Source organism: Ptychodera flava, chromosome 13, assembly GCF_041260155.1.
Source record: "Ptychodera flava strain L36383 chromosome 13, AS_Pfla_20210202, whole genome shotgun sequence".
In the NCBI taxonomy this organism is placed as follows: Eukaryota; Metazoa; Hemichordata; class Enteropneusta; family Ptychoderidae; genus Ptychodera; species Ptychodera flava.
In genome coordinates, this window is record NC_091940.1 from 23589834 (window position 1) to 23613918 (window position 24085).

Here is a 24085-nt window from a genome sequence, read left to right on the forward strand (position 1 = left end):
AATAAATTTGCTTGATACATGTCTGAGTTGTGGTTCAGGACATGAAAAAATCGTAAAAAATGGTCGCACAGTGGCCATATTGGATCGCATCACAAAACAAATTGATGTGCATAGCTATGACATTGGTCGATGTCCTTGTACCAACTTTGATTAAAATCGGTTGAAACATGAGGATATGGCAGAGAAATTGCTCTGTACATGAAAAAATAGTAATAAAATGGCCGCCTGGCGGCCATATTGGATCGTATCCAAAAGAGATTGACGTGCATATGTATGACACAGGTCAATGTCCTTGTACCAACTTTGAATAAAATCGGTTGAGATATGCCCGAGTTATGGCTCTGTACATGAAAAAATCGTAATAAAATGGCTGCAGAGCGGCCATTTTGGATCGTATCACAAAACAAATTGACGTGCACAGCTATGACATTTGTCAATAACCTTGTACCAACTTTGAATAAAATCAGTTGAAACGTGCCTGAGTAATGGCTCTGTACATGAAAAAATTGTAATAAAATGGCCGCCTGGTGGCCATATTGGATCGTATCACAAAACAAATTGACGTGCATATCTATGACATTGGTCAATGTCCTTGTACCAACTTTGAATAAAATCGGTTGGAACATGCCTGAGTAATGGCTCTGTACATGAAAAAATCGTAATAAAATGGCCGCCTGGCGGCCATATTGGATCGTATCACAAAACAAATTGACGTGCATATCTATGACATTGGTCAATGTCCTTGTACCAACTTTGAATAAAATCGGTTGGAACATGCCTGAGTTATGGCTCTGTACATGAAAAAATCGTAATAAAATGGCCGCCTGGCGGCCATATTGGATCGTATCACAAAACAAATTGACGTGCATCTGTATGACATATGAAGTAATCCTTGTACCAAGTTTGAATGAAATCGCTCCAGGCATCTCTGAGATATCTGCGTGAACGGACGGATGCACGGACGCACGCACGCACGCACGGACATGACCAAACCTATAAGTCCCCCCGGACGGTGTCCGTGGGGACTAATAATCCGTATATAACGCACACTGTACCAGAATAGAATGTCAGCCTCCTCTGCCAAAGTTCTGTATCCTCTGAAACACAGTAGCAGTACGTATTTGAACAGAGAAGAACAAAATAAAACCATTCGCAGGTCATTCAGCCGGCGACCATGGGCGATTACCCAGGCAGTGTGGCGTGGCATGGCAAGGCCCCAGGAATGTTGCAGGCTCGATGATGTCATCAGTATCGGCGTTCTCGGTCACGTGCACAGCCTACAAATTGTCAACAAACCCGCGCGGCAATCCAACTCGATCGCGCAATATTTAGCGTTTGTATGTCACTACAGGAGCACAAATTTGGCTTATTTCTTTACTGAACAACATTTCACGATGGATGTAAGAGAATAATATGTAATTTCGAACATAAAAAAAGGTTAAAAGTTACAAATACTGGGGCTTTAATATTACCATGGAAAGAATTTGGCCAAACCAAGAGTTGAAACCCTTCATTGATTAGCGATTGTTTGCTCAAGCTCATGTTTTAACATCTCCAGAATCCTGTACAGATTATTGTTATGTTACTTTCAAACACTCTGGCAATAAAGTAGGTATGGGAAGTACAGAGACTGACTGACAAAGGAAAGAAAGGAGAAAGACGCCAATGTATCTTTAAAATATTTACCTCACTTTGGAACAAGCAACAGTGAGATATAATTTTACTCCTACTTTTGCATTATATTGTGCTATGTTGTATTTCTATTAAATGCATGGTCAATGTAATTTGAATTTCCTCACTGAGTTATGTGGCACATATACATGTATACATAAATCTGACTTACAGTAACAATAAATGTAGATTCCATGGTGTTTCTGTAACTTGTTGTCTTTATAAATTCAAATGTTATAAAGCTACAAAATGAATCAAAATAGACCTTGACAGTTTATAAATTTACACAATATGAATAAATAAGTATGTGAATCTGCATATTCACTATCAAGATTCACTTGTCATTAATGAAAATGTACATCATGTATGATTAGGCTGTAAAAAGTAGAATACTGGATATTTGCTGAAAAGGTACATGTGGAAAGAGTTCCTTTATAAGAACACACAGCTTTACAATGACTTTCTGGTTTGTCAAAACAGCTGCTTTATATAAAATAACAGAATATTATGAACTAAAAATTAACAAATCAGGATATGAAGACACTGAAATATACAAATTTTGAATACAAGCTCAGCTCAATCATTGTAACTGGCACCTTGAAACAAGGGATTGGGTGCACAATATCTCATCTGCTGTGAAAGTCCGGCTGTTTGTCTTTGAACTGTGCAAAATTTTTCTTTAGAAATTATTCCATGAATTTTTTACCTAAAGTAGAATGCATCTCAGGACAGGTATACAGACTCTCAAACTTTTACAATTCTTTCCTGGTCAACCACTTGTTGGGGCTTATTTTAATGGTATTGGAGTGAGAAATATTTTCATGGTCTTATTTTTTGAAAACAGAAGAAGTATGTGTTTCCCCATAGAATTATGTAGCAAATATAGCTAATGTGAAATGGCAAATTTTATGATTATGCATAATAGTGATAAATAGATGACCTGCCATGCGGCTTGATATGCCTTGTTACATTGTAGAATTGCAGAATGTACTGAGAGGATGGGGTCAATAAAATAACACGTCACTGCTGTTTACAAGAAATACGCTAATAAAATAGAAAACCAAAAAGAAAACTACTCAAATTAGGGAAAAACGATAATGATTGCACATATCTATTGTATTAGCTTTGCCTCTATGTAGTTGTATCACAAGACTGAACTCATTAAATTATTTGTTTGCATCCCTGCAAACACAGGATTTTGAAGGTTTGCATGGAAATTACAGTGTATTTGAAAAGGACCAAATTACCTGTTTACCTTTTTACCAACAAATCGCCATTCATAAATCTTGTGCAGTGTTTTTGAAACATTTACATGCTTGCAGAGTGTCACATTATAGTGTAAACTATGGATGAGGTAAAAAAGAAAGTTTGCTTTAATTATGGGATGGGGACATTAAAAGGAAACAGTGGAGTGAATATATAAAACTTGTATACATAAAATCGTCCATGTTTTTGATTAGCTGTCTTTTGAATGTTTTGAGTGAATGCAACACAAAGAATTTAATAACTCTAGTTTTATTATCATTTAAGTTACGATTCAAGGCCTGGATATCTGGTTCCTGGGCCTTCTGGAGCAATCCCTAGGCCAGCTGGTAGGTTTGATTTTGACAGAAGTCCTAAATCCCATTGCTGGACCACATCTCTGTAAATCACATGGTTGCATGTAGCGTCAATGTTGCTATATCTTCCACATGATGACTTTTCTGTCTTCTCCACCAGTGAGCACTGTTCTACCATCACTGCTACAGTCTATACAAGTCAAAGCACCTACAATGTGTGGGAGAAATGAAAGAGAAATGAGATTTTTTTCAGACAAAGAATACAAATTTCACGAATGAAAGTAAATTAAAACTTTTAACTTAATCCAAAAATATCAAATGTAGAGATTTGGTTGGTCTTTCCCTATTTAATTTGATCTTGTAGGAACAGCAGATATAAGTGGAAAACATTGTATTTAAAGACTGAGCACATGCATTTTAAACATATCATTTTCAGTTCGTACGAATCTACCATTCACAGAAAACTTTATACTGAACTTTCAAATAAGGATCTGAATATTAACATAGTGAGATACAGACACACATTTGAATATTTCTCATCATGGAAACTACAAGATACATGTATGGTAAAAGAAAACGAGAAACCTTTTCTCAGTCTTTCCCAATGTTCAGTGACATTATTAACTTACTACTGAGACCCACAGGAAACTCACCGGTGTGACCTTTGACCTTGTTCAGAACTTGAACTTTGACAAAGTCCCATATGAGTAAATGACCAGTCTCTGTTCCAGCTAACACCGTACTGCCATCCCAACATAAACATCTGGAAAAGTCATGTTTGGAAATGTTGGTAGAGCCAAAATATTGATGGTTTCAGAGTACATGTGCGGCTTGAAAGTGGTATGAACGACTGAGGGATTACATCAGGCAGCTGGATTCTCCTTTTCTTGTTTGATACCTATAAGTTGTGCAATCTAATTTTCTATAGAAATTTTTGTAATTTGAAATTCAAACAGTTTGGACTTTTAAAATTTACTTGAAGTTGCTGAAAGTTTACTATAAATTGCAATAATTATTGATGACTTCCAACTTGACTGAGGCTGGTACCAACCATGAAAACACTTGTCATCGCAGGGCTTACATGTACATACTCTGTATATAGTACCTTTTGTCTGTACCGGTACACTTGATCTGATACCATTTTTGTGATAATTGAGAGTAAGTACAGAGTTATGTATGTTAAGGTGCTTGAAAGAAGAGCATTTTATGATTGCTGCTGGTCTCGCGCAAACTGAAAGTCACTGATAACTGTTGCAATTTGTAGTAAACTTTAAAATGTCCTAGTCGTCTGAATGTCTTACGATATATTTTTAGCTCTTCTAATCTCATTAAATTGTATAGATATGAAATTCAAATATATATGTCAACAGGTAGACAATTAGTGGTACAGAGAAAGTTTTGATTTCAGATTTAAACAAACAAGAAGTCAAATTGAAGAAGTTGCTCTCTGGACATGGACCCTGCTAACAATCACAGAATTAAACCAAACCTGAACTGATAAGTAGAAATTGAATCTAGCTGATACATGTCCCTGGGTAATTGTCCTGATATTGAAATTATATATTTAAGAACAATTGAAATTACACACCAATTAATGGATGATAAACTTTAGATTAAACAAATGATAAAACTTACTCATGAATACAGTTTATAAAGATATCTATACTCTACAATACATCTTAATGCTAAAAGTTGAATGGATAACTGTGCACCTATCATCATGTTTAGTTTATCACTTTGTAAACATTTCATGATTGTTGCCATGGTGTACCTGAGTTCTTCCCCAGCATCCTTTGCATACACTTCAGTACCGCTGTGTACATCTATAACTCTCATGAAATGATCATCACCACAGGAAAGAACTCGCTGTCCATCTGTTACAAAACAGAAGAGTTTACTTATGTCAACTCTTTTCATTTGTATGTTGTTTGGACAGGGCTTGTTCTATCTCCACAGAATACGCCTTGGTGTATTTTGAAACGTCATTGGTACATGTACATTCTTAAGATGATTTACAGCAAACCTTGCATGCATTTTCCTGGGGAAACCCTCATAATTTCATTTATTTCTATGTTTAATATCCATTGTGGAGGAGAGATGTATCTACTCAGACGTGAAGTCATTCAAAAGCATTGAGAATTGAATGAAGTACTCGACAGCATTTAACATTGCAGACTGGAGTCAACTACTTGACTTTTGGACTAGACTGTGATCTTTCTGAATCCATGTTTGGTTATGTACCTTGATCTAAATAAAATGCAATACTGACCTGGGCTGAACTTGACATCATGGACAACTCCTGAATGTACATGTTTCTGACTTATCAATACGTGTGTCTCTGCATCCCAGAGATACACTTGACCTTCCTTGGTTCCTGACAGAATCATTGTACCATCATTGCTGACACAGAGACAGCTCACCTGAGACAAAGTCAAAGTGCAGATGACTAGATGAATGACACAACCTCTCAAACCAGTGTGCCTTTGGTTTGTTCAATATCTCTGAAGAAAAGTCTGTATATCTCACGGAAAGTATACGAGCATTAATTATACAAATGGGCACTTATGTTTGTGAACCCTTAGGTCATTTCACTTTGCTATTTCATTACCTTCCACCCATTGTTTAACCATGAAAACTGAAAAATACTTTATATTAATCTGACACTGAGAAGAGCAAATATACAAAATGCACAATATCAATGATAGGAGGGTATTTCCAAAACATTATATAGCTTTCAGGAAAAGATGAACATTGCTAATTTAATCTCTTTCTGCTTGACAGATTCTTTGAATTAGACATGAACTGCAAATGATTCTGGGACAACTTCTCAAATTGTTTGGTGTAGATGTTGGTTGTAAAGGTTTAGGTTGTATACTGATGTCAAATAACTACTCAAGTGCTACACTAGAGTACGATGAAATACCTGTTTCGGTATTCTATAAGAATGAAACCCTCCGTTTTTCATGTTCATGGTCTGATCCATACAGAATTCTATACAGATATTATTGAATTTACATTCATGTATGTACCTACCCCAGTTTCATGATCTAACTCTGCTATAACTTCTGTGGGTAAGGTTCTCTTACCACCATTACTGGGACTGTAATTCCACATCTGTACAAAACACAGTGATATTGTAGATGACTTTATCTCCTATTTAATTTGTCTCCATCTTCAAATCATTGCTTTAATAAAGCTAAAACTTTCCTATCTTTCAGTAACGATCACACTCTTTATACTATTACTTAATTTTATTGCCTTTTCTGAAGTCTTTCACTGAATCAAAACAGTGGACATGAATACAGGTAATTGTATGAAAGCATAAAAAAACAGATTTATACGGCACAAATGTGTTATGTGCATGTTATGTACAGTGCACAACCAAAGAAAACAACCAGGAGACTATTGATAATGGTGAGAGGTTAAAGGTTGTGATAGTTACCTTGATGGTGGAATCCCAGGATGCTGTGACCAGGATATCATTGTCCCACCATATACTGGACACTGCATCATCGTGAGCCATGATAGTATCAACTGCCCTGCCATACTCTATTGAGTAAAGGTAGCTGTCAATGGAGATAGAGACCACATTTTCCTATTACTTGATGTGCCTGTTACAGGTATATACTACACTGCAGTACACAGATACTTGTACAGTGTCAAGCTGAGAGTTGCTTTTTACCTTTTTTCAATTCAAGTTTCACACATGACAGATTTGTTAGAATGTATAATATTCTTCCTTGTAGTGTACATATACCTATCAATGTTGCACTTCAGGCAGTTTTACAGAGCTTCATATAACTGGATTGCAAAAGCTGAGTGGGCAATGTTATTGTCATACTTCTCACAGTCAGTACATGTCGCTTCATGAAAAAATCATACGAGAAAGACCTGATTAAGACTAGTGGGTGTATGTTTGAAAAGAATATTGAGAGAAAAATAAGCTGAAAGCTGGTGAGAAAATACTCAATATTTCACAAAACATTGGTTTGTAAAATAAATAATGCACCTTCCAAAGACTAAAATTCCAAACATCAACCCTTTTCCTGCCAGACAGTATGACTTCCCTGTCAGCCAAGTCAGTAAAAGGCGGTATTGAGCCAAAACATGACATATTTTCACCAACTTGGCCTGGTCTGTTATAGCATCTTTAGTCCCAAAAAATCAACTTTACAGTATTATGTTTTCAACAGCTTTCAAATGTACATTATTATGTTAAAATAAACCATGTGGAATATGTGTTTCATGAATTTTAACCATCTTGACCTGGTGGTGAAATATGGACTTGGCAGGAAAAGGGTTAAGCATATAGACCTCTGTTTTGCCACTTACACATTGTTATCCCAGCAGCTGACTAGGATAGTTTTATCATCTGGCATGATGGCTAGTGATGACAGCGCCATGTTGGAGAGGTTGACACTTCTGAGCTGTCGTTGGTCTTCAAGTGAATAGATTTTCAGCATGGTGTCTGAAAGTATCAAAACACCAGATACTGATTTTCAGCTTGAATATTTTACATTCTCTGAATTGGCATGCATAAAATTTCTACTTTTACAAGTACATGTAAAATGTTGGTAATTAGTCTCCAAGCTCTCTGAAACTTCAATAAAGCTTTCTATGGAAATCTTGCAAAACATAACACCGAAAAAATTTTATGAAGAAGACAACTTTTTTGTCACAATAAACAGATTTCATTGTCTTCTTGAAAACTACATTGTAGGTTTCTGCAAAAAGATGAACTTATCGTGATGTACTGAAAGCATTCAAAGTCTTCACTATAACACTACCATAACAATCAAATTTATAGTACTGAACATGATGATTACTATGAAGCTTGATTTGTCACCACAATTACAGTTACAATTACCATCATCATTACTATTATCATGGATTTTTCCAACACATCTCTATAACCTTCATCTACAGATACACACCTTGTGATGCAGAAAAGATATTCTTGCAGTCTTCAGAAAGCTTGACACACATCACTGTGCTGAAATACAACAGAACAATGATGTTTTATATGACATTAATTATTCTTTTAACTTCAGAAAACTGAAGAGACAATTACTGAGAAAAAATATTTTGTGACTGAGTGTAAATGATGCTTTCAAGCTGTTGACAAAAGCAGTCAACCGTTATTTGGCTCTTTCAACATAGTGTGCAGGTACCGTACATGCAGCAGGCACAGTCTACTGTACTATTAGGGCATGGCTACATGTCCACAATTGTTGGGCCCAGCAATAGTTTCTTTCCAGCTCATCAATGCCATAAGACAGATTACCCTGCACGACAGAATTAATAAGTATACTTTCTGCTGTATCTAACATGTGAATAGAACCTGTTGGATTGAAATACAGAGCCTGAAATACATGTAGGAATCAAACTCCTCATGCTGGATATCATCTACAGAAAAGACAATACCATACTTGCTTTGTGTTCAATGAGTATATTACAGCATGCACAGTCATATTGTAGATTCTTGTGGCAAGGCTGACTAGCATATTCAATCTACCATACATCCTTCTATTTAACTGTAATAATCAAAGATGCCCCTTTATGTTGGCAATGTATATTCATGAAAGACATTATGATCCTGCCTTTAGTATTACTTCTGGTGTCAGCAAGATGACATGGCTGGGAACTTGGGCCAGTTTAGCAGATATGGCCTCTATGGGGTGCCACACAACCTGCGTAAATTTACATACAACATTCTGTTTCGTATTTTCCATGGTCATCCAAGAAGTGTGATAGGTCAGAACAATCGAGGTGGCTGTGACTTACTCTTTATGAAGTCTGTGCTCAAAGCAGGGATGAAGCTGTTCCATATCATTCCAGTTACTACTAGCAACCATGACAAAACCATCAACGAGACCTTCCTCGGTTTCAGGGGCATCACCTGGAATAGAGAAATCACAAACTTCATGTTTACAGGTGGAGAAGATTCAATACAAGTACGAAGACAAGGCATACATAAATTATTATTTGTTTGGCCTAATGTCCTCGCATGTGCCCATGCAGATCCAAACTCACAGCTGTCAATAAATGGCCAGGGCTAGACCATAGTAGTGAACTATGATTCTGATTCATTTTGCCCTAATACAGGTTTCTTCACCCAGGGCTGGGTCTATGAGGGTACAATATGTGTGTCAAACTGCTGAATAACAGCTAATGTCCCATCAGATTTACCGGTAATCAGTATTTATCAAAAACCTCATGCAACTCTAAAAATCACCTGGAAAGCAAATGTTGTATAACTAAAGATGAAATATTGGATGCCCATCACTTTCCATTGCTATTTTGTTCATGTATATGGAGAGTGTGTATTGAAAATTTCTTATGCTATATAACTTGGCAGATTCATAAACATTTTGATCTAAATGGTCTATGATGTACATGCAGATACATGCTTGATCCTGACAAAATCTTAAACCTTTATTAATCCCCTCGAATTCCACCATGTAATAGAATTACTGTACCAAATATACTGCAAACACATACTCATGATACAGGGTCTTACCAGAATTTTCAAGAAGAAGAGGCAATTTTATTATGATACCAGAACTTTTTCAGCATACACAATAGTGAAGGAGTGATAGGCTATTTGACAACACATATAGTAACTGAGAAGACAAGTATAGCGATTTCTACACCAATGATATATGGAAACTGGGTTAACTACAAGGAAAGCACATCATGCCATGTTGTGCAAAATTATTACCTCCACGATCCCTGGGAATAAATTCATGTATATGATTGGTTTCCTACTTGTCTTAAAAGCATTTTCATTGTGAAAGAGTATTATGTGATTCAATGATATGTGTTGTGATGTTCTTTTGTAAAGAAATACCACTGCATAGATGCACTAGCTACCAGAGGTAGAATGGGTAACAGCATTTCTTACCTTCGGCACTTAGACTTGGCTGATCATACTCTGTTGTCAGAACTATGTTACTTGGTATGAGCTTGCTTGTATCAGCACCTGCATATCTGGCTGGATGCGGACTTGTAAATAGCTGCCTTGGAGTCTGACCAAACTCCAATATTTGATTCTCTAGAGCTGCCCTCTCATTTGGATCATTTATACTGTCAATGATGAATGTCAGTATTGTCATATGAGTAACAGCGCTCAAGTTAAGCATCAATGGCAGTTTTTGGCAATTTTTAACATTAAGGAAAAAGGCACGAACTTCAAAATCAACCAGGAATGTGGTGAGAGTGAAATATGCTAATGCAGCATTAGTAGAGAAGAAATGTCTAAACTAAAGTAACATATTTAAACTGCACAGAAATAGTTTGTGAACATTTCTAGTTTGTTGGAGAAGCAGGTAAGTACTCTGGTAGATTTCTAGTTCAAACATAAATTAAGGTAGAATGTGCCTCGGGGACAGATATTAGGACTCATTTTAAAGCTCTTGGACAAGTTGGAGAAGTCTTAGTTTTTGGAAAATCCAAAATTTAATTTTCCTCATAGAGTTAACACAAGAATGGATGGAGACCATTTTGAATTTCAAATATTGTAAAAATGTTTGGTAATTTGTTTCGCTAGATCAGTGTTCCCGCTAAGGTTTTGAGAGGGTGCGCAACTTGAGATACGCCTGATTGCCTCACAGCTACTGTAGGTCCGTTCATGTATATGCTAATTTATTGAGGTACGTCACAACGTATAATGAACGTTGGTGGCAACTGCGCCGCCAACGGGCACTAAACTTGAAACGCGGAAGTAAAATCTACTCTGCGCTGAGATCGCACATTTCGCCCTGAGTTTAATATCGTTTCCAAAACTAATACCGATTGAAATGACTGAGACTTAAGCTGCGCAAAACATGAAAATTCACTGTGAGAGCAGTCGGAGACACTGCGCAATTAGCGTGCAAATAATTCTTAGTGGGAACACTGCACTAGATCCAAACTTTGAACAGTGACCCCAGATTTTTATTGTTGATTTGGTGAGAAAGTTGTTGAAAGTTTCATTTAGGAAAGTTTGAGCAAAAGTTTAAACCATTCACTTTTGAGGCACATATTTCCTCAAAGGGACAAAGCTGTAACTTCTGACAGTATTTTCATTATTTTTGTTCTGGACAATGAGAACATTTTCTTTTCCTTCTCTCAACACTAAGTTGAAACACAAAGTATTAGCCAAACAGGCAGTGAACTGTGAACAATATGTGATGTCACTGCAATGTTGACTGTTGAATTCTTTTCCAGGCTACTGAGAATTCACGGCAACAATAAAACTGTACAGTAAACAAATACCGGCACAGTTGACATGTCGAATACATTATTTCAACATGACTTTGGGGAAGAACAACAGTGTATTTTATAAAGAGAACAACAACTGAAAAATTACATATAAAGTTAAAGCTATTGATGGAGCTTGTAAATAATGGACACATCATGACTTCTCAAACAGTACAATACTCACAAGAATTGCACCAACAGAAAGGAAATTTGTGCGTCTTTTTACATCAAAAACTTATACTTCTAAATTGTTGTTCACTTTCAGAAAGAAGGCATAAGACTTGATTTCAGCTCACACCACATTACATTACATTACATTACACAAATCTCTGAAACGATATCCACTCTATATAATAATATCCGCTGTGAAACACTGGTAATGGATTGTTGTGTGACAGCATTGCAATGACATTGCAGTGTAAACATAACCATGCCCTTGACAGTTTGGGATCTATATCAGGATTAACCATGTGTACATTCTTACAATGGTTTCCTTACCTGTCTAAATCTACTGCCCCTTCATATGTTAAATAATAAAATACTGAAATGAAGCAGAACAAGGTAGTCATTAGACTTGCTGCAAGTCTGTGGGCTTATAAATATCAAACCAGAATAAAATGAAGGAATAACCTTTGGCAGATGTTGCATAAGTGGTAGGCTGTTGTAGATCATGGGATGAAGGTGTTGACCAGCCAGTAACTGTTGCCGAGAAAAGCCAAGCGACTGAGGGCCAGTCCAGGTATTCACATTTATGAAGGATAAAAAAGGTTTCTTGATACTGTCACTTATCGGAATGTTTGGTAATACCACACACTTGCAGTGACGGCACCAAGAATTTTGACGATGAGATACAGCTGGATATTGATACACTACCTAATTAGGTTTGTCAGTTTGCTCTTGAATTTACCCTTTTAGTGGTCAACTTTTACAACTTTGCGCCAACATCAGACAGACTAAAACAGCAGGTGACACAGCAAGATGTCTGTAAACTAATTTACTATGTAGTATGTTTATATCTTTACAGCAGCTATCAGTTTCAATGGTGACACACACAGAGACTGGTTGCCAAGTTTTACAAGCAGTTCAAATTCATGGAGAGGTGGTAAAAGAACGATGTTACTGCAAATTTAGACTCAGAGGACAGTGTTCTTTGTAGTTGAATATCAATAAAGTTCATGACTTCAAAAATAATAGAGTGATGTGTAAAATGAACAAACTTTACTTTGGTTATCAACAAATGAATGACACCACATTTCTCAATGAGCTGACATCGGGGCCTACTTCAGTACGAAGTGAACTTGGGGGTTTCAGGCTATTCGTGAACGTCATTTGTTTTCTATTTTGACAAGATTGTAGCGACAAGTGATAAAAACATTGCAACATTGTAAGAGTGTTTATCATTTCTAGTGATCCGACGTTTTTATTAAACACAAAAAAATCTAAAACTAACAACCCAAGGTCTTTGTGTCAGCAACTTTTTAGCCTAAAAAAACTCAGACAACAGTTTTCTATATGACAAAAGATTGTATTATATTGATATTCAACTACAAAGAACACTGTCCTCTGAGTCTAAATTTGCAGTAACATAGTTCTTTTACCACCTTTACCACCTCTCCGTGAATTTGAACTGCTTGTAAAACTTGGCAACCAGTCTCTGTGTGTGTCACCATTGAAACTGATAGCTGCTGTAAAGATATAAACATACTACATAGTAAATTAGTTTACAGACATCTTGCTGCGTCACCTGCTGTTTTAGTCTGTCTGATGTTGGCGCAAAGTTGTAAAAGTTGACCACTAAAAGGGTAAATTCAAGAGCAAACTGACAAACCTAATTAGGTAGTGTATCAATATCCAGCTGTATCTCATCGTCAAAATTATTGGTGCCTTCACTGTAAAAAATATTAAAAATATAATGGGCGGTCCATCAAGAAATATTTAAACCAGAAAAACAAGAATGACAAAAGTAAATAAGGTTTGAAACTTTAGGTATGGAGGTAAACTTTAGGAACAGGCTTAGCAGAAGAATGTTTCAACACAGACTCCTTCATGGTTTCAGCAGGTCTGCCAATGTGTATCAGTTCATGAACAATGACAGGAAATGACTCAAGGTCAGTGGAGTAGCCTGTTTCAGTCACTGCCACCACTCCTACACATAATAGGGCACACAGTCCATGTAGCCGACAATGACATGCAAATGATATGCGGTTAAGGTCTCCTCAACTAACTTTCAGCTGGTTGTTCACTTTCTACTATTTTTATAGTATTTTATACAAAGGCACAGACTTATTCTACCTGCAACTTAAAACTGATAGTGATTTTGTAGCTCATTCTTGACTATTTTTCTTAGTTTTTGGTAGCCGGTAACAGACACTTCGTGTTCGTGTCGGCTACATGGACGATCTGCCCATAATAGGTACACTGCATACAAATAGGTTAGAGATTACAGAATCTCCAACTCAGATGTGTGGGCTAATTCAGTTAATGCCACCACTCCGCACATTTGCAGGAATTCCCCTTTTTCTTACCTCATTTGCATATTTTTACACTGACACGTTCATTTGAATAACGTCATATCTCAACCCCTGGGTCTATCTGTACACCAAACACTGTGATGGTAGGTGCAGTGGTTCGGGAGCTTTTGCGTGTGACAGACGTACATCCGCACATACATACATACATACATACATACAGACATACATACATACATACATACAGACGCCACTGACTCACATAAGCTCTTTTTGGTATTTACATGTATATACATGCCAAATATGAGCAAAAAACATGTTTGCATTCAATCATAGTTTAAGGGCATGCTATCAAATTTATCTGACAGGAAATTTATTTTATTGATAAAAATTTCTATAGAGAATAAAACATTGACAAAACTTTTACACGTACTTCACACATCAAGAAATGTGAGCACGAGGGTTTAAGCAGGGCATGTTTAAGTAATTTTTCCTGATGTTCGTTGATACAACAAAATAACTTGTCAACACAAATTTTTATCTTGCATCTTGTGTGATTTTTAGGAGTGCGTTATAAAAGTAGAGTGTATCTACTGTGTCTAATGAGTCAGTTACATTACAAATATATGAGACATGAATATGAATTAATAACACAATACTCACCATTGTCTGCTTTCTCGGCTTCAGTTCCTCTTTGTTTAAAACCAAATATCAAATCAATCCATTGATGTAAATGCCTTGAAACAAAATCACTCTCTAGAGCTTCCCTACATTTGCTACAAAAATCTACTGAATCTGAAAACAAAAGAATAAGACGACATGTACTGCCATCAAAACTTTGTACTAATTTAAAAGCTTTCCTCAATGATTTATGGTTTATAAACTTGCAGGATGCCCCGATTAAGTTATAAGAAGTCATGTAAGCAGATTTTTGTACAGGTGTACATAAGAGGTTTTTTGAATTGATATTGGTTATGATGGCCACTTAGTGGATTAATATCAAGCTCTGGGAATAAGGAAGACTGTAAGAAGACTTATGACTAGTAGCTTGTAAAAATGTCAATTTTTCATCATCCAAGGTCATTGTGGCATGTGAATTTACCTGTTCTCTAAATCTATCGTTAAACATGGCAAGCGTTTAAGTGCATAAAAAAAAATGTAGAAACGTTACAGCTTTATCTAAAGTGTCAATGTGCATACCTTTTGCCCAGGGTGGTAGTTCAACATTGTGTAATTTCAGTCCATCTTGCCTGGTTCCTAAAGTTAGGTTTTGTTTGTTCAATAAAAAATCAGCTTCTGAAATCTGGAAGAACTCTGGTATGAGCTCTTTGAAATCTGTTGCTCCTGTCAAACAATTCTGCCATGTTTCTTGTATACTGTTTCAAAGAGAAAAAAAAAGATTGAAAAAGTGTTGACTGAAGAACACACAGGAGACAACTGTTGATTAATTTCCTTTGCAAGCATTCTTTATTTCTTCGAAGCGTTCTGGTTGTGTTCATGTATACTTACCATCTTTGCTGATGTAAAAGAAACTGATGGCAGGCAACAACCAACTTTGACGATTGTATTCACTCCACATGCAGGATGGCTTAAACTTTTTCAAAATACAAGTTGGTGCAAATTGTCATTGTTGGCAGCTGGTATAGGGCTGAACCTTTTTAAAAATCGTCATTGGCAAACAACCAGAGAAAGGCTGAAAGCTTTTTAAAATTTAGGTTAAGCATCATCGGTACATAAAGGCAGGCAGTGAAGAGGAGGAATTCATTGAGGATGTTTCCCCCTTATTGATAAGGACATGCATACTGAATAAACAGCAAGCAAAATCAGTGAAAGGTTGGTGTCTGACTCAAAGTAGTCTAGGATCTTGAATCCTTCTTCTTGCTTTTGTCAATATTCCAAAAAGGCCAGAAGATGGATTATAGATCCCAGACTAGGCAATACTATACAATTTCACATAGATTTTTAAACTTAAGGTAGAATGCACCTCGAAAGTGAAAGACTTAAACTTTTGCTCAAACTTTCCTTAAGGAATCTTTCAACCATTCTCTTTCAAAATAAAAAATAAAAATCGGGGGTCACCGTGCAAATTTTGGTACTAGATAAACAAATACCCCAAGATTTACCGATATTTGAAATTCAAAATGGCCGCCACCCCTGTGTTAACTCTATGGAGAAAAATAAAAATTTTCGAATTTCGAAAAACTAAGTCGGTGAAAAGTTTTCTTTCACCAAGAGCTTTAAAATGAGCCCCAACAAGTGGTATATCAGAAGAGAATTGTAAAAGTTTGAGAGTCCGAAGGTCTGTCCCCGAGGTGCGTTCTACCTTAAAGCATTAGTCTATTTGCATGGTTGCTGAATATGGACTGTAACACTGAATAGGAAAGTATAGTAGGCAAAATCTCAGAAACATGCCACCCCCTTATTTCAGCAGTTTTGAATTTTTCCATTTTCACATATAGTAAATTATGGAAAAACTGGTGTAATTGGATTTTTTAACTCCTTTTCTGTCATTTACTTTTATTTTTCTGTTTTTGTATATGGATTATTATATCTGAAATAAACAATAATAATAATATCAGGGATAGATACAACATGTATCAAAGAAGGACTGTTTTTATGTGTATATGAATTTATCATGTCTGTTGTCAATGAATAAATAATGATTTCAAATTCACAAATACAAAATTCAACATGAAAGCTGAAATGCATTACACTGATTGATTTCCACTTTCAAAATGGAATACAAATTGGTAACTTTACCTGTTAAACATTCTATCTGCTTGGTCAAATTTTCCATTCTGCAGACACAACATATATTCTGGCGCCACTCGGACTAAATAGAAAAGTATAAACCCTGGAGTTGAATAATGTGATCCGTATAAAAACTTTGGTTCTGGCATGTCCAAATATCTTTCCTGAAAGGTAAAAATGGTTAGGATATTATTTGGAGAGATATAGGTAAGATATCTTTCTATCGTAAATCAAATCATTTTTGTTGATTTAATAAAGACACAGCTTTAATTTACATATGAGTGTGACATTTGTTATTTTGTATATCAAATGAGACAAATATGATGATAATATATGTGTTGATGAGGTATTTGTGAAACATTTCCAGAAATTTACAATGTGCTCCTATGAGCTGCAAGATTCTTAAGTGCTTCAAATAAACAGACTTACTTCTGCATTAAAAGACGATGGGGGAAGCGAGTAATTATGTTTCAAACAATAAATAGTCTGTGGTGTTTTTTATGCATAGACATTTGTGCAGAATGGTTTGTGATAATATGTCGTAGTGTCTCCTGCTTATTGACCTCAACCTAGACCTGTTAACAGCTATTAACATTTTGAACCCTGATGACCTTTGACACCTTGCAGAGATTTTGCTTGAAAAGGGTTCAATGGGTCAAATGCAAATTGTTCAATATAAAGGAATTATTGGGGAAATTCATTTCACTGAACAGCCTCCTTTGTTTTTCTGAATTTTCTATGTACTCTAATCTACATGTGTAGACACAGAACCAAATGTCCATTGTCTCTAATATGCTCACTTTGCACATTTGGTAAAGCATGTTTCACACACTACATTTTTGTCTAACATTTTGGTCATTTAAGGTAGGATGCACCTACGGACAGATATTGGTACTCCAAAATATTACAATCCTTTTCTGATCTACCACTTGTAGCTGCTCATTTTAAAACTCTTGAAGTAAGAAAAATGTTCACCATTTTTGTTTTTCGAAAATACAATATTTTATTTTTCCCAGTAGAGTTAATACAGGATGGTGTCTACTTTGAATTTCAAATATTGGTTATGTCAGGTAATTTGTTTCACTGGTACCAAAATTTGCACGATGACCCATGATTTTTGTTCTTGATTTGGTAAGAGTATGGTTGAAAGTTTCATTGAGGAAAGTTTCAGCAAAAGTTTAAGTCTTTCTCTTTGGAGGCACATACTACATGATGTACCTTAGCATGCATGTAAGTCCCCACAAGTAAGCATAATTGCTACACATTATAGTAACATCAAAATTTGCATGTCCTACTGATAATCATCCTTGGTGAACAGTGCATTGCATGCATGTGGATATAAAGCGCAATATGTGTGCACTCTTGGTGCATAAGTGTGTGTAAAAGTTTTGCAAATTGATGTGTGAATCAAATGAAAATGAATTTGAAATAGATACTAACTCGCAACCTTTGAAGCCTTTCTTCATAAAGTGCACCAACTGGCTTGCTCAGGTCCCTGAAGGTCTCTGGCTTTGTCAGATCTAACTCAGAACTTGTGTAGTCAGCAATGACCCATGGAAATACTGGATACTGAGTCAAGTCCATGAAGCTACGATCAGCAAGACTGGAGGAAAGCAAGAAAAATATTAAATGGAGTTTTCTGTGTCTTGTTTTTGTCACAATCAAAATTCAATTCTTCCATGGGTTAATACAAGTTTTAAAGGCAATTCTGAATTCCAGATATTTATAAATTTTAGGTAATTTGTTTCTCTACTACAACGTTAGCTATGTGACCCCTGGTTAATTAACACTGAATGGTTTGAAGTTTCCTTGAGGTAAGATTGAACAAATGATTGAAAACCAAAGTTTCAGGAGCATATTACCCTATCTAAAACAAGGTACTGTACCATACTGTCACAACTACAGACAAAATCCTGTCAACAAATGATGGCTTGTAATTGATCAACTTCAGCAAATTTCTCAATAGATAAACAGAACATGTTCATAGTTTTACCAGGCATTTCAAACTTAAGGAGGCACTCTCACTTGGTAACATTTTAAAACACATTTTTTTAATGCCTACGGTCGAATATTTGACATGGCGACTGCACGCCGGATCGGGAGATATCGATATAAACATGTCATTTCCCGAGCACATTTTTCACATCCAAAGTTTTACGATCGTTTCTGATTATGACCCAAAATTCCCGAAGGTTTGTGTTGTGCTGATTGACGATATTCAAGGGAGTCCATAATAAGTTCGAACGACGCAATTTTACCTCCCACTGCAAAGACTTTATATACAGCATTATGCCTTCACTTCAGGTAAGTTTTTTTTTAAACTTCTCCTTAGTTTTTGTCGTTTTCATTATTCTCAGTCAGTCCTATTATATTTTTAACCAATGCCATATAGATGCCAGTTTTACGTGTAAAAATACTAGCCGCCTCTGATGACTACATTTTGTCGTCTGCCACACAGATACGCGTGGTTCGATACATAGCGGCCGCCGCGTGGTATGCATGCATACAACGTGGCAGCCACTATGTATCAACCGTACGTATCTGTGTTAGTCACCTATGCGAATTCTGGTGGAATCAGGAAACTTTGTTTTCCATTTTTTCTCCGAGTCAGTAAGACTCGGCTTTCCCCCACGGGGCATTACCAATCACCGACGCCAGTGGTACTGTGGCGTACAGCAGCGTTAGCGTAGACTATTCCATAGCTTAGTTGATAATGGCCCCAGTGCCAAACATTCGATGTTCGGAAACTGAATTTAGGTAGGCAACCAGAATTCAAACTTTTTTGAGGACATGTTTTTATCGATATCTCGTGATCCGCGTGCAGTTGCCACATCAAATATCGACCGTTGGTATTAAAAAAATGTGTTTTAAAAATGTTACCAAGTGGGAGTGCCACTTTAAATAGTACTCCACGGGTTTACATCAAACTATTGTTTCATGGTAGGATTTATTGTACTTTACTAAGTTTTGGTTTTACACAAATTAATATGTTTTCAAAGATGCAAGCATGAATGCACATTATTGGACACAATCCTTTTGATACAAACCATAAAGTTATGGGTACTTCCAACTATTTACTCTATCTCTAATATACATCTACCCTGATGACTCCTTAGGTTACTAGTGATTGATGTACATGTATTTGCTGTCTATGTCTACAAATATTCACTCATGGCAAGATGATAATATGCAAAATACAGAACTTACCTGTTGAGGTACATCAGATAATCAAAGTTTGATATAACACCATTCTGCCACTTTAATGTTATGTTTTCAGATCCAGAGTCTTGTACGCTGACATCTACAGAAAATCAAACATTACTGATAATATGAATTCATTGGCAAAGGTAATAGCAGGTGATGATTGTATGGAGTCTGTACAATGCACCACTTTGGACAATATACCACAAAGGTCATTTGGTGGCCATTAGTTTTTGTATTAAAAGTGGCAAACCGATAAATGTCGCCTTGAGCTGGGTATATAAACTTAGTTGAAGGGACAGTATACAATCTACATAGACTCTCTCACAGCTGGTTTGCTTCACAGCTTCTTATCTTTAACCTCAACTGATGTGCACTGAACAATCTGGCTAGACCAGTCCCGAGTTAAACACGAAGCGAAACCAGCCTTGGCCAGCTTGCCAGGTGCTGGACCTGACTGAAAACCAAAGCACAAAAGGACCATACTGCATAGCCAAAAGGGGGCTGTAAAAAAGTCTATCATATACATATTCTGGAGTGTGCCCCTGTGTTTCATATATATTCTGCCATCAAAGCAATATACACAGGTATGTGACTAAGATCAGGTATGTAACTTTTACAATCGATAATGCTGCATACCCATTACCAAGCACTGGTGATACATGTAGTATGAAACAGGTAATATTATATAGGGCTCAGCCCTTGGTGTCGCGCCAGGGGTTAAGATTGCAATGTTATTTGTATTGATTCATGATAACTGTAATTGTTACTTTATAAACGTTTATATGACAACTATGCCAGTTTCCCACTGATGAAAGCAGTTCACGTACTTACACGACGTCAAACCCTGCAGCAGGGCAGGTATAGATCTTCTGTAGCGTGCAAAAAGTTTGGACAAAAATTGGCAATTTTTACAATGATAACAGCCTATTGCGCTAAACAAGGGACGTATTATGCAATAATTATCATTGCAATGGTAACCGCACTGCCCACCTTCCACTTGCAAGCTGAAAACTATAGCGTTCCGTCTAAAAACTTGCAATTTTTGAATCTAATTATTGACACAGGGGGCGCTCTTCTATAATTCAATCCCAGCATTCTTTGCGTATGCCCCCGTTCATATGCACGACAGTTTTCTCCGTTTATCTATATCAACGATACTTTGTATCAGCGACAAGGTGTATAATAACATTTACTGGCTAATAAAAGAGGTATATTTTATAAAAGGCATGTTATATCATGGTAATTTGTTTCGTATTTGTTTATTTACGAGTACTCAAAAAAAAACATGGCGGCGCCCATGAAAGAAGGGTACACTTCCGGTTACTCGCATAGTATATTATGAATAAGCGAATGCGTAGTCAGTAAGCCGCTGGCGCGACTATTATGTACCATTTTGTTCCTGTAACAGGTAGGTTATAATAGTAATAACTGCTTCATAGTACAAAGTTTTTAAAGGCCCATGAGCTGCAACTCTGAGAAATTTGTTGAACCTCAAAATACCTCCAATTTCCTCAGATTGCCATCTACAAATTGAACTTATAGTCATTAACTTTGTCTCAACAACATTTGCTTGCGGTAGAATAGGCAAGAAATTGAACAGATTTTTGTTCATTTCAAATTTCCTGCCATTTTCAAAATCTTGCCATGTTATGTGAAAAATGGAGAATTTTTTGTCAAAGTGGAGTGAATCCCACTCCTGTCCTTTCAGTCGATTGCACCATGTTGTATTTATAAAGATTCAAACGTATACATGTGCCATACGCTGCTTATCATTTAGTTGCATGGAGGTGGCCATATTTTGGTGCGGCACCTGTTTATTATTTGTCTTACTGAAACTTCCCCATGCAGTCTCACTCAGTGGATAATTATACTTGAGTAACATTTCTGAGTAAGGAAAATTTCTATGAAATAATTTTAATCTAAATGTAAAATCATGAAAATAATGTCAAAAGTTGCAGCTCATGTGCCTTTAACTTTGCCAAGTCCAAGTAGTTATGGGTAGAATAAACTGGGTAAGTTGCTAAGCAGGTACAATTTACATTTACCTATAATGAGAAAGCAAGTCTACTGACTTAGTACTTTACCAAAGAGGTACAAACTAGGTACAGACTTTACCAAATACATGTAGGTACCAACAATACAACTTTGCCCATGCGGACAATTTCCAATATGGTAGGAACCTCTGTCTGGAAATTAATTGGATGCAAATTAGATCTGCAAGAGCCTGAGTGAATTGAATTTTTTCTTTGTTGGAAAGAAAAAGTACAATTTCTTTAAGCTTACCTGGTTGCTGGAGAATGTTAACATAGAGCTTTTCCCTGTCAACCGGAGTTCTGAATACCAGGAACATATCAGAGTACATGGAATCCTCGGAACAGAATACCTCCAAACCCTGTGTTTTGAAAGAGTTTCAGATGAAGTGTCAGTGAATTAAAAATAACACAAGTACCTGAAACAGCAAGAACTCCGATAAAAGGTAAGTCTGACAATGGATACGTCACTCAGAAGTTTGAAGAATTATGCATCATGCAAATTTATGACTGCCACAACTGGTGAACCCTATGAGCGCCAAAGTCAAAACTTTGTCACCTAAATAAATTATACCATAGCCGATTTTTGGCAAAATTTGATAAAAAACTGTAGCTGATGAATTGTGATATCCATTTGGTACAAAATTGTGGAAAAACTTACAGAAAAGTTCACAAAAATTGGTAAAATATTGCAGCATAAAATGTTGATGGGAAAAATTACAGCAGAGAAAGGGTTAATGTGCATCTGAAATAATACTTTGCTAACTACCGGTATAGCGGAAAAAATAAGTAAATGACTACCATGTCTTGTACAATTCTCAGAGCAGATTATAATAATTAATAGTACACTTGCCATAGAGACAACTGCATGTTGATTTCTCCTGTTTTTTTTTTTAATTATTCGACACATAAATGAACCACAAGGTGACATTTTAACAATTGAAATTTTCAAAATTTGAAGTCTGACAAGAAAGCATGCCCAATTGGAAATCTGTGATGATGTTTAAGTCGTTCAGGTTTCTAAGATTTGGGAATGGGCTTTATGAGATTCACTGACAGAAACTTCAATAGCACTGATCGCAAATGACACCATGATTTCTCTCATTAATATGCATAAATAAATATTTGTCTGCATTTTCCGCATAAACGACGAAAATAAAACCTGCTACCATTACAATGGCTGCTAAAAGCCACACTAGTTCGTGGTGTTTTATGGCTCAGACTACAAGCTGCAACAATAGCCGTGCATGCAACAACAAAGTTTGTCCAAATTTTAGGCAGCGTTGTCCGAAAGTTGTGCACGTGCTGCTATATTTAGTAACAAACCTGAAATCGCAATCAACGCTATTCTTTGTCAGAAGAATGCTAAAGCTGCATTCTGATACTGAAACTTTGGGAATAATACTAGAGAGAGTCGTATTCCCTTATACAGAGATTTGGTACAGTTCTACTTACAACTTGTCTGAGTAGGTATCTCCTTTTAACCAGTCGTTTGATATCTGACAACTTGATCTTCATCACTGGAACCTGAATTTCACAAAAATAACAAACTTGCTGTATCATTCACATGTTTGTCAATGATCTAAGAAATTTGTGAGGCTAAATTATATGAACATGTTCCTAAAACAACTTGGCATGTGCATCAATGCTGAAATGACTGCTGGCATAAAACCAGCATTTTGTTGTGTAAATTACATCATCAAAGTTGAGTACTATTTCAAAAACATAACCAAACATAACTGAACAAATTGATATCAAAATCAGATTAGGTACCAGTGTTCTCCCAAGGATTTTCTGATAGAGCGACGGCTAATTTGCATAACACTAATGTAATTGTTATGGTAATGAGTTTCTATTGTTTACCAAAAATTAAAGAGTGGCAGCCACCACTCTATAATTGCTCTGTGGAGAACACTAGGTACCTTGTCAACTAAGTAACAAAGCAATGTGACTACTGATTTCTGAAGTTTTATTTTTTTTAACATCTTGATATTTTTGGATCATTTGCATATTTCCATGTGTAGCATATTCCTTTTTGATAAAACACTCTATTCAGTGTACAATGCATCTACATACCAAATGGTATGCTCTTAAGGTAGTTCGTGCCTCAAAAGTGAAAGACTTCAACTTTTGCTCAAACTTTCTTAAATGTAACTTTCGA

The 24085-nt window shown here is 36.3% G+C and overlaps 1 protein-coding gene across 2 annotated transcripts in view; it reads right to left on the reverse strand.

The window, feature by feature from the left end:
• Positions 1 to 1463: 1463 nt before the first annotated feature.
• The window catches only part of LOC139147882 (protein FAN-like), a 30662-nt gene continuing 8040 nt past the window's right edge, over positions 1464 to 24085 (reverse strand). Inside the window, exons 8-25 of one of the 2 annotated variants that reach the window (XM_070719095.1) lie at positions 23380 to 23451; positions 22178 to 22286; positions 19898 to 19991; positions 18131 to 18293; positions 16700 to 16854; positions 15140 to 15315; positions 14603 to 14734; positions 11970 to 12012; positions 10135 to 10316; positions 9015 to 9129; positions 8165 to 8223; positions 7563 to 7698; positions 6673 to 6796; positions 6264 to 6344; positions 5500 to 5650; positions 5002 to 5104; positions 3884 to 3993; positions 1464 to 3438 (exon numbers count right to left, since the gene is read on the reverse strand). In XM_070719095.1, the coding sequence (XP_070575196.1) occupies positions 3350 to 3438; positions 3884 to 3993; positions 5002 to 5104; positions 5500 to 5650; positions 6264 to 6344; positions 6673 to 6796; positions 7563 to 7698; positions 8165 to 8223; positions 9015 to 9129; positions 10135 to 10316; positions 11970 to 12012; positions 14603 to 14734; positions 15140 to 15315; positions 16700 to 16854; positions 18131 to 18293; positions 19898 to 19991; positions 22178 to 22286; positions 23380 to 23451 (2094 nt within the window). In that variant the 3' untranslated portion in view covers positions 1464 to 3349. The remainder of the gene's footprint in view (positions 3439 to 3883; positions 3994 to 5001; positions 5105 to 5499; positions 5651 to 6263; positions 6345 to 6672; positions 6797 to 7562; positions 7699 to 8164; positions 8224 to 9014; positions 9130 to 10134; positions 10317 to 11969; positions 12013 to 14602; positions 14735 to 15139; positions 15316 to 16699; positions 16855 to 18130; positions 18294 to 19897; positions 19992 to 22177; positions 22287 to 23379; positions 23452 to 24085) is intronic. The other variant, XM_070719096.1, reaches the window with a different exon arrangement.